General features: G+C 36.5%; 1 protein-coding gene across 3 annotated transcripts in view; it reads right to left on the reverse strand.

Annotated features, from left to right (window-relative positions):
* Arid4a (AT-rich interaction domain 4A) overlaps window positions 1–11019 on the reverse strand; it is a 71546-nt gene extending 60527 nt beyond the window's left edge. For all 3 annotated transcript variants that reach the window (XM_076850435.2, XM_076850433.2, XM_076850436.2), the window contains exons 1-5: window positions 10870–11019; window positions 9714–9770; window positions 7626–7736; window positions 5327–5392; window positions 4205–4295 (exon numbers count right to left, since the gene is read on the reverse strand). In XM_076850435.2, the coding sequence (XP_076706550.1) occupies window positions 4205–4295; window positions 5327–5392; window positions 7626–7736; window positions 9714–9719 (274 nt within the window). In that variant the 5' untranslated portion in view covers window positions 9720–9770; window positions 10870–11019. The remainder of the gene's footprint in view (window positions 1–4204; window positions 4296–5326; window positions 5393–7625; window positions 7737–9713; window positions 9771–10869) is intronic.
* Window positions 11020–11451: the final 432 nt, after the last annotated feature.

Raw genomic sequence — 11451 nt, forward strand, 5'->3', positions numbered from 1 at the left:
ATAGCTACAGAAGTCCCTCAAAAACTTAAGCAATCTACAAACTGAAGAAATTTATATATGAGCGTATGTATACATATGTATTTACATTAACAAAATATCGGGGGAATACTAAGTCTTTTACATGATCATTTAAATAATGGGTTAAAGCCAAAGATTTCTTTGATGCTTAGTACTTAGTGTTTATCACCTGGTTTTGAAAACATTTTTGTAATTGATTTGATTATAAAAACATTGTCATAAAAGGGTATGTAAGACTAAATTAAAAGCCTTATGAGCCTGCAGTACAATCTATTCAGCATTTTAATTTAACATCCTCTCATCAATACTCTATCAATTAGAACATCTAGGAAATCTGATATAACAAATGTTCAAACAATAACTACAAGACACAAAAATATCTGATTTTTTTGGTTGTTGTCATTGTTGTTTTTACTGGGGATTGAACCCAGGTATACTTAACCACTTAGCTATATCCCCAGACTTTTTTATTTTTTAATTTTGAGATAGGGTTTCACTAAGTTGCTTAGGACCTCACTAAATTGGTGAGCCTGGCTTTGAACTTGTGATCTTCTAGCCTCAGCCTCCCAAGTTACTGGGATTATAATCATGTACCACTACACCAGGCCAAAAACATCTGATTCTTAAGAAGTATTTCTTGTTATAAAAATATTGTACTAATTTAAACAATAGAATCAAGTTTAGTGTTAAACCTGAAATAGGATGTATATATATATATATACATTTAATATGTAGATTGCTGACATTTTCTTCCTTTAAATTTTCCTTATTTTACAAGTACAATGTGTTATTTTTAGTACTACAAAAAGCAAAAAGAAAAAAAAATGGTAGATTCAAAATATCTGAGTTTGTATATTTGAGGAGCTAATTGCAATATTCAATTGGAGATATAAATTCTAAAATCAATTCTGACACCTTTTGAATGACTAGACAGGTAACAATAGTCACATATATCACAGATTCCTTATATTTAGTGGAAGGATTAGAACTGTCAAATCAATAGAATATGGTAGGAAGCAACTGTTTTATGATAGAGATGATAGTCTAATGCTAAAAAAAAAAAAAAAAAAATGACCTGGGGCTATGTATAGTTCAACATTGGGGGGCCAAGTGGCAATAGATTTAAAATTTTAAAAACACTGAATCATTTTATATCCATAATCTCTTTTAAACTGGTTAACCAGCTATAACAGAAGAAAAATACTTACATTAAACAAGGAATTAATGTCACTGACTAATGATAATTTCATTTTATTTTCTTAATCATTTTTCCCCATTATATTTAATTTATTTATTTTTATGTGGTACTGAGGAATGAACCCAGGGCCTCACACATGCTAGGCAAGCACTCTTCCAGTGAGCCACAACCCCAACCCTAATGATAATTTTAGATAATTAATGATCAAAAGTCCTATTTCATTCAAGCCAGCAATGTGTTATCTTCTTTTTTCATTTCTAATAATGCAACACATCTTCAGGGATTTCATGAAATAAAAAAAGATCACAAATGGGACTGGGGATGTGGCTCAAGAGGTAACTCGATCACCTGGCTTGCACGGGGCGCTGGGTTCGATCTTCAGCATAAAAATAAAGATGTTGTGTCCACCGAAAACTGAAAAATAAATACTAGAAAATTCTCTCCTTTCTCTCTCTCTCTTAAAAAAAAAGATCATAAAGAATATCAATACTTTGTATAATTTTCTGATTCTACCTATATAATAGTTTGCTGACAATGGGAAATGAAGAAAACTTCCAGAAACAAGCAATTAAACATAATGGGTAATATATGCTTAATAAAAGAAATACATAGGAAGCTCATGACTTATAAGAGTGCACAGATTTCAGTTTGCCACTGTTTTAAAACAAATAGTAAAAAAACTCATTATGTGTACTCTGACCATTCTTTTGGTCCACCTCCGTCAATAAACATTACTCATAGTAGGGTAATATAATGAGTGTGCTTTAACTTCATAGTGCCTCTCAAAATCTTTTTATAGAAGAAAATCTGATTCATGCACATAAATGCAAAAATCATTAATATTTTATTTTTGTTCTTCTGTTTTTGCAGTGTTGAGGACTGAACTTGGGGCCTTATGCATGTGAGGCAAACATTCTACCATTAAGCTATATCCTCAGTCCTCTTTAATAATTTGGATTTTTCTCCCAAAATAAATCTCTATTTCTCCATGTGCCATCTGTTTTTCTAAGTGTGTACTACCTGCATCAGAGTCACCTAATGTACTTAGAAAAAGAAAGATTTTTGCATTGCCATCCCTGAACATACTAAATTTGAGAGATTTGAGGTCCTCAAATCATTTTTTGTAAGTGCCAACTGATTCTTATGTATGCTAATGCTTGATACTTTGATTATATGCAATTTAGGTTCTAAGTAGTTTGAGAACAAGAATGATATAATTTCTTCTGTAATTACCAAACACAGAAAAGCCCCATAGAGAATGCTCAGTATCAATTTGTATTCAGAAATCTTAAAATACCACTCACATAGAGTACAGAGGTCATAATTCATAACCGAATGGTTGTTCTGGGATGCAGAAACCCAGAATGTGAAAACCTGCAGAACATAAGCATTTTAGTATTTGAATCGGAAAAGCCTCACAAGTAATTTGAGTGCAACCTTGTTAGTAAGTATCATAAGATGCAATATTAGTATTTGAATATGCAATATATAATTTCACATGATTCTGCACAAACCAACTTCTGTCATTTTGACCAGTGCCATCTTTAATACATAAAAAAACTATTAAATCTGTAAGAGTTAACTTTAAGCTTACGTTTTAAATCTCTAACAATTATCAATAGCCACCACAATGATTAATAAAAATATGTAGTTCAGAATAATGGTTTCATTGTGAAACAACAACTTACAATAGGTCCAAAGAGAATAAAAAAGGTTAGGAAAAGAAGTTACATACAGCAAACTGTTGCTGCTAATAAAGCTACAGAGCAAGACACAGGAAGTACAATTTTAAACCAAATATGTTCTTCACAACTCTGAGCATTAACTGGAAATGAATGATTTTTATCCAAAGCAATGAATCAAGTACACTAAAGGTAAACCTAAAAGATGATTTTCTTTCTTTTGACAATGTAATTACATTATAATTACACCACTTATATCAAAATATAAATATAAAAACAACAATGCTACAGGTATCCAGTATAAAACATAGTATCAGATGTAATTCACAGGACTGTGTAGTACAAACTACTGCAAGATATGGAAACATTATCTATTGGTATTCTCATCAGCATATTGATAGCAACTATTTAAGTACTACTTGAAGGTTTTCATTTACATATAATATGATACTTGTTGCTTCTCACTAAAGTTTTCTACAACCAGTGTAAGCCAACATATGGAATGTTAAGAATACATTCACATTAACAACATGATCATCTTCCTTTGATTTTTTTTAGATGGGGGTCTTGCACTGTTGCCCAAATTAAACTGGAACTCCTGGACTCAAAAAATTTTCTTATCTCAACCTCTCCAGTAGCTGGGATTCCAGGAGCTCATATGCAGTCTGTTTTTCTAAGTATGTACTACTCACGCCAGAATCACCTACTATATTTATGAAAAGAAAGATTCTTGCATTGCTATCCCCAGACTTACTAAATTTGAGAGGTTTTAGATCCTCAAAACCTCAAATCCACTGCAGTTGGTTTAAATCTTTCATGAAATCTGCCAACAGGAGAACCCATATTGTACTGAACATAAAAAATGGAGCTACAAACATCTGGGCTTGACTCTGCTCTTGTCAGAACATTTTTAGCTTGAAAATTCTATGGTAACATCTAGATTACCCTTATAAAACAGGTAGGAATAGCACCTATGAAATTTTAATTGCAATTAAAGAACAAACGAAAAGATCTGATTTTTTTCTTATGGAAGAAAAATAATCATATATTCTTACTTTTTTAGAGAAATATCAAAGTAATCTAAAACAAAGTATATTCTTGGATGAAACAAAACAAATGGCCAAGCAATGACTATTTTTGTTAAGAGTAGGGTATCATTAAAATTTAATCCAGCTATATCCAGTAAATTGACAGGAAAGAATAAATACATGGTTGTCTGCCAACACAATGCTTCAGTGTATCCACAAAAGAGAGGTATATGTAACCTCCAAATCAAATCTATGTATTAAATTACTTAACTACTTACCCACAGTATACCAGCTAGCATCTGTCAACTTGCTGATAATAGCTTCCTGAAAGGATCCATCAGATGTCCTGGTTTCAACAATAGCTCCAACCTAAAATATAAAACCCAAATTTCCTTACCAAATTTAAACAAACAAATCAAATCACACCCACCATCTACATTATCTGGGTAAGAAAAATAATACTTATGATAATTCTTCCTTACTGTAGCTTAGATCTTTATCATTTATGGTGCTCCTATCTTCATTATGTTATTTGACCCCAAAGCACTTTGGCTTAAGTAAGGTAACTATTATCATCCCTATTTTATAAATTGAAAATTATAGCTCAGAAAGAGAAAATAATTTGCAGATTCCAGAATGAGAACCCAGTCTCTTAAATCTTACTTTAGAGCTTTTTTATATCACACTACCTTCAAGAAAATTAAATAAGAACCATAAAAATACAAGACAACCAAAATAGTCTCAATTTTCTTTCATAGAAATATTGAATATTGGACTCAGCATTTGTATTTAAGGGACCTTTTAGATAAAGGTTCACCTGGAGACAGAAGGATGGACCAGTTGACCTTCTTTCAGCTTCCAGACCTTTGTATATCAGATAATAACCGAAGTGGTACTCTGACATAACAAAGATTTATTACATAAACAAATGGCCAGAAATGGACGGAACACATAATAAAGGTATTCATTAAATTGAATTATGAAATGAACATAGTTTACTTGATAAATCAGAACAACAGAAGATTCAAGCTTACAACACTGGTATCTAACTTAGCAGGCATCATCTCAGACACGGCAACGATTTTAAAAAAACAAATTCAGTCTGAAAATTTAAAACACAAGATGGGCGAAAATTTAACATATTTATATGTATATTAAATTACCCTGATGTTAGATGCTTGACCTTCTTTTAAAGATACAATTATTGCAATATCACAATTTATACTAACTATACAAATATTGCAAATCATAATTTATACTAACCACACAAATATCTCATTTGTATTTTTATTTTCTGTTTAACATTCTTTTAAAATGTTGATTGTAAAATTAAATTCGGTAAGTTATGGTATGAGTTTATAATTCATTATTTTCGATATTAAACTGTATAACATACGTACTCTTAAAGGACCCTTTACTTGATCATCTTGCACCAACTGTGTTGTATTATCTTGTTTCAGGAGTACCTGAAAAATATTTTTGCACAATAATTTGCATGCTTCAGTTTAAAACAATACATTCATGTTAACACTGTAACCACCATGTCTTTAAAGGCCCTTTCTTAGTATCCTATGGTTACCTCTGATTATTACATTGTCTTATATTTATGCTTATTGTCCCTCTCATTAACTAGAGTTCCTTGTGAGCCAGAGTCTTCCTTTTATTACTAAATCCCCAGAAGTAGGCCAGTGTCAATGTATATTATAGGCATTTAATAACTTTGCCGAGTGAATGAACGATAGAAAATTTATAATCTATAATGATTACTTTATAACTTTAAAACTAACTTTAGTGCATTTATCAATAAGTCATAAGTCATTCTGGTTGTTATCAAATATTTTCTTAAAAAGGTATCAAACTTTGGGGCGGGGAGCATGAAAAGAATGGAGGAACTTTAGGTAGGGCAAAGGGGAGAGAGAGCAAGGGAGGGGATATGAGTGTAGGAAAGATGGTGGATGGACACCATTATCCTAAGTACATGTATGAAGACACGAATGGTGTAACTCTACTTTGTGTACAGAGACATGAAAAATTGTGTTTTATATGTGTAGTATAAATTCAAATGCGTTCTGCTATCATGTATATCAAATTAGAATAAATTTAAAATTTTTTTAAAAAGGTATCAAACTTTACTGCCTGCTTAAAACCAGAGGTCCTTAATCTGAACAATAATCATGAGCAAATTCAGTTACGAAATAGTTCCTTTCTAATTCTCCTTTCTCCCTTCCTCCAAAATCCTTTCCTCCCAAATATATAGGGTAACCATCCCAAATAAAGCAATCACACAAATGAGCAAATTCAAATTCTAGGTAATGTATATATGATAAAAACAATCCTAAAATTATCACTGTACTGATTGTCAGTAAATGAGAGCCACAGGAAAAAAAGTAAAAATAATCAGACTCTACCATGAATATTTAGTAATCGAATCTTATATGATTAAAAGGCTATTAAAACAAAGAAGAAATGAACACCAAACAATATCCTAACCATACTTACAGAAAAGTTTTAATGACAGATCAAAATTTAAATAAAAAATTTATAAGAATCATGAAAAACTCTACCACACAAATCACATTTCTCTAGTTCAATGATTCTCAACATTTAACATGCACCAGAAACATTTGGAGTGCTTGTTAAAACACAATTACTGAACTTTACCCCCTGAGTTTCTGATTTGGAAACAAGTCGGAAAAGGGCCCAAAAATTTTCAGTGTGAACAAGTTCCCAGTTGAGGCTGATGCTGAATGTTTGGGAGCCACACTTTTGGAGTCACTGCTCCAGTTCATTCATTTATTCAACAAATTTTAAGAACCTGTTATGTATTAGGCCTTATTGTAGGTGTCAGGGATAAAACAAGTCAGATGTTTCCTCTTTTTGGTGCTTAATTCTGGTAGGAAAACATTAGATATATAAATGAATAAAAGCAAATTGCAAACTACAGGTACAGCATGATCCAAGAATAACAACAAAATGAGAGGCACATTACAAAACCTAGAAGATCACATTGAATCTCTTTGGAATGTTATCACGGAGAACTTTCATGATATATTTTACAGCTCATGTATAATGTTAAAAATGTTTTTATAAACAGGAACTTTTGCATTTAAATAACAAAGACTGACAGAAACTATACTTATATAGGAAAAATTACTAGAAGGAAACAAAAATTGTTAACAGTGTTTCTGAAAAGTAAGCTATAAGTAATAATTCACCTGTATTTTCTGTATCTCCAAATATTATACAGTAATATATTAATCTAATTTTTTTTCTGGTCATAAAAACATCTTAAAAATCAACTTTTGATTCATTTTTAATGTTGTCTTGAAAACACAATTCCCACTGTACTGTTCTTTCTAATTACTGAAACAGTTTACCGGAACATTATGAAAGGGGAGAAAACAAATTATAATAAGTATGGTACTACAAACAGGAAAAATCCAAATAATAGGAGTATCATGAGTGTGGTATTTTGATAGAAGCATCTTGGAATAATTTCTCATTTGAAGTTATTTCTCAATTTTTAACATGTGCTTTTCCTATAAGTTTAGGGTATAACAGTGCTTTCACATATTATAGGTTCAATAAACAAAATATTTTCATTCTTCCTCTCTAGATAAAAAAACTCTAATCTTTTAATCCAGTTAATGAACCTGTTACATTAAAAAACATACACATATATGCATACATATATATTACCTTAACTTTCACCAGCCTTTTCACTGTTTTAATCTTTGCCTCACAGAAGGCACCTCGGTACTTGGCACTGACATCAGTTCCCACTGTCAGGTAGGCAGGCTCATCCGCCGCCTGATGAAAGGAACATAAAACTGAATGTCAGTACTATTTTCCCTAACCCAGCCTAAGGCAGCATTAAAAAGTTCTGTGTTTAAAGCAATGAGAACATTAAACAGTATTTGCTTATTAATATCATTGATAATTTGAATATCCCCAAAACAAACATTTTATTAACAACATTTCATTTTATATACCAATTTCCTAATATCATAAAATGTTTAAAAGTGTAATTAAAAAATATCAGAAAGGAAATTCAATAACGTTTATTCTCCACATACAAATGTCTTGTAAAAAAAAAAGCTAATATTTGCATAAGAAACATAAAAATAAGAGAAAACAAAAAATCTATTAAATGTCTCATAAAACTTATTCACGTATGGCCTCCCATAATTGTTTTCAAATTAAAAAGAAATATTTCTACTGAATCTAACACTAACAGTACATAATTAATTGGTTGATAGAGCTATTTAAAGGCAACATTGTTTTAGATGTAGTATACCTACACAGATAAGAAGTCAACCCTTTTTGGAAAATTCATTGGCTAAAAGCTGTAACGGAAAGGTAAAGTCTGAATTCAGCTGATGAACGAATATATGACCTGATGGTTCAGGACTACATCCATAACTAGTTTACTACACTGGTCTTCTTGGTATTTAAAAAAAAAAAAAAGCTTTACTAAGAAACATCTACTTTCATTTTATTTTAGGTCCTGGGGATTTAACTCAGGAGCACTTTACTACTGAGCCACATCCCTAGCACTTTTTATGTTTTATTTTGAAACATGGTCTCACTAAGGACTTGCCAACCTGCTGAGGCTGGCTTTGAACTCACGATCCTCCTGCCTCAGCTTCCCAAGTTGCTGGGATCACACACATGTGCCACCATCACCAGCTAGAAATATCTATTTTAGCAAATGACCATGATCAGAATGATACTTTAAAAGAGGAGAAATTTCATTCCATCATTAATTTTAATTCCTAGAGTTACAGAATGATACTATTTCAGTCTGTCATTTTACCTATGTCTTCAAAAGTTATGCATATTCATAAGTTCAATTCAACATCACTAGGTGCAAAGGTAACCATGTTTAGTTTACTTATATATTTTTAAATAGAAAACAACTGTGCTCATTTTCCAGTAAGTTTTCCCAAGTAATATTAGACAAGGTGAGATGTGTCACTTATTTCAAGAAAACAGGAAGATGAGAGAGTTCAGGAAAATGTTACCTTTTAGAGCTTAAGGTGCTAAAACTGTGAATAAGACATGGATCAGGTACAGACATAGATAAAGTCAAGGGCATTTACAAAGAATGCAAACTGGAGAATATGAGTGACAAATAAAAATCTAACCAGAAACACAAATGTCTCCAGAAATTGCTATGAGATCTTCCTTTCCATTTTAAACATCTATGTTTCAAAGATTAGGAGTCTTCAGAAGAATGTGCATGTGTGTGTGTATTCAAGGACGGATATATGTTTTAAAATATTTACTATAAAGACTAAACTAAAACTAAGTATTAATTGTTTTGGGTTCAACCTCAAATACGATAACTGTAGAAATCTGCTTTATCCACCAAGAAGAAAATGATATCTCTTTTACTCAATCCACATATTCTTTTTCTCAGAAATCACATTAGGAGAAAAATCACACAAGAAAAAAAAAAATTTTCAAAATATTCCCCAAAGAACCAAAGCAAGACAAAAGCTCTACTTCTGCAAAGGTTACTGCCAACACAGGAAGTGTTTAAAAATACTAGCCGAATGGACAACAATTGAAAGGCTGGCCCAGCCTTTCCAAAGTGCTAACTGCTACAGGGGAGCTGAACTGACTGCATTACAAATATTTCTCACCATTCACATGTTCCCATTTCCAAAAGTCTGCTTAGTGGAGAAATCAATTTTAAGTAACAAAAAGATGACATTCCAAGGCACCAGTCTCACCACTGGCAGTGTCCAGGGCACGAGGTTCAGACGAGTTGATTCTACTTACCTTCATTTTTATTGGTGATCTGTGGGGTTCCAGCTCAACGAGTTATCTTCGCTGTCGCTAGAACCGTGGAGAGGGAAGACAGGCACAGAATCAGTCAATAGCGGGGAGCGACCCAGGAAAAGAAAGTAAACAAACGCCAGCGGGGAGGGGCAGAACCCTCAGCAGCCAAAGGATAAGACCCCCTCGGAGGGCAGCCAGGACGCAGGAGCCGAGAGGGCAAAGAGAATCCCATCGGCGCCAAAGGGCAGCCTGGTCCACCTCGGAGCTCCGCAGCGGCCCACCGCGCCCCCGCCTCGCTGGTCACTTTGATCTGGAATGCTCAACTCCGAGCCCCTGGACTGATCGCCCTGGAAAAGGGCAGGGCACGATCTGGGCTTCCCCGGGTCTTCTAGACGGGCGACCGCCGAGCTTCCACTCAGCCGCCCCCCGGATACCCAGACTTCGTCCCGCGCCCCGCCTCCGCCGCTCGGCCCCCTCGGCCCGCCCCGGGCCCGCGGTGGCGGCAGCGGAGTGTCACGGCGCCATTGCTCTCCTTCCTTCGCTCTGCACCATGTCAGAAGGAGAAGCGCTCCTTCACCCGAAGGGGCAGGGGCGGCGGCCTGCTGCCCGGAGCCGCGAGCTCAAGGGGAGCCCAGAGCAGAGGAGGGGGCTGGGGGGCGGGGAGGAGGAGGGGAGGTGGCCGGGACAGGGTAGGGTGTGGGAGGGGAGGGGAGCCGCACAGCGGCAGCCGCCGCCTCCTCCCGCGCCCGCCTCAACTTTTTGTACAGCCCGGAGAGATACCAGCCCCCCAGCCCCTAGCCCCCCGGGTCCTGCCATGGACTTCACAGAGAAGGACGCACCACGGAGTTGGGGGCCGACTCCCCCAAGCAGCCGGCTTCTCACCGCGCGGAAGCAAACTTAGCGGCGCGGCCAGCCCCACAGCCATTTTCCCGGGTAACCGGGGGAAGCGGCCGAGGAGGGGGCTGCCGCGGCGGTTCCTGCAGTTGCTGCCGCTATTCCCTGACTTGCCATTTCTCCTGCGCTCGCTGCACCGCTTGCCTAGCATCTTCCTCCCTTCCTCCAAAGCTTCCAACTGCACCGGGACCCCGGGCAGCAGCACCAGCTGCTACTGCCGCTTAGACCATTCAGTATACCCGCTTCCCTTCTCCCCACCTACCTACTGAGGGTGAAGTGCGAGCTGTCAGCTCTCGAGTCCTCCACCCCACTGATCGCCGTGGGCCCCCGTCCGGGAAACACCACTCCGGGCCGCGGCGGCAGTTCCTGCGCCGGATTCCCCACTCGCCCCGATTTACTGCCACAATCCACCAAATAACAAGCTGTTGAGCAGACTCTCTTCTACACGAACTCCTATTGGCTGCCCATGACGCCGAAGAGCTTTGGATTGGAGCTCGTTACCTGCCGTTCTCATTGGATGTAGATGTGAAACTTCATGGATTGGTGGGAAAAACAGCAGGTAGCATATCTTCCACTTATGATTGGCTGTCTTCGAAGCCCAACCTTATTGGAGAATCAGGGATTGAGTAAGCAAGTCCTGAGAAATGATTGGGAGAGACGACTCCGGATGTGCTTGACTGAGCACTGATTGGTGCATTGAGGGGTCAGGAAGAGCAGTTCCACACGAGGATTGGCGGTAGAGTGTCCCATGGAAACGGAACCCAGAACTGCAGCCAGGAGCTTGCACGGGGGCGGGGCAGGGTGTTTCCAAGGCGCCTGCGCTAAACCAGCTTCTCGGCGCCAT

This window comes from Callospermophilus lateralis, chromosome 3 (assembly GCF_048772815.1).
Source record: "Callospermophilus lateralis isolate mCalLat2 chromosome 3, mCalLat2.hap1, whole genome shotgun sequence".
In the NCBI taxonomy this organism is placed as follows: domain Eukaryota; kingdom Metazoa; phylum Chordata; class Mammalia; order Rodentia; family Sciuridae; genus Callospermophilus; species Callospermophilus lateralis.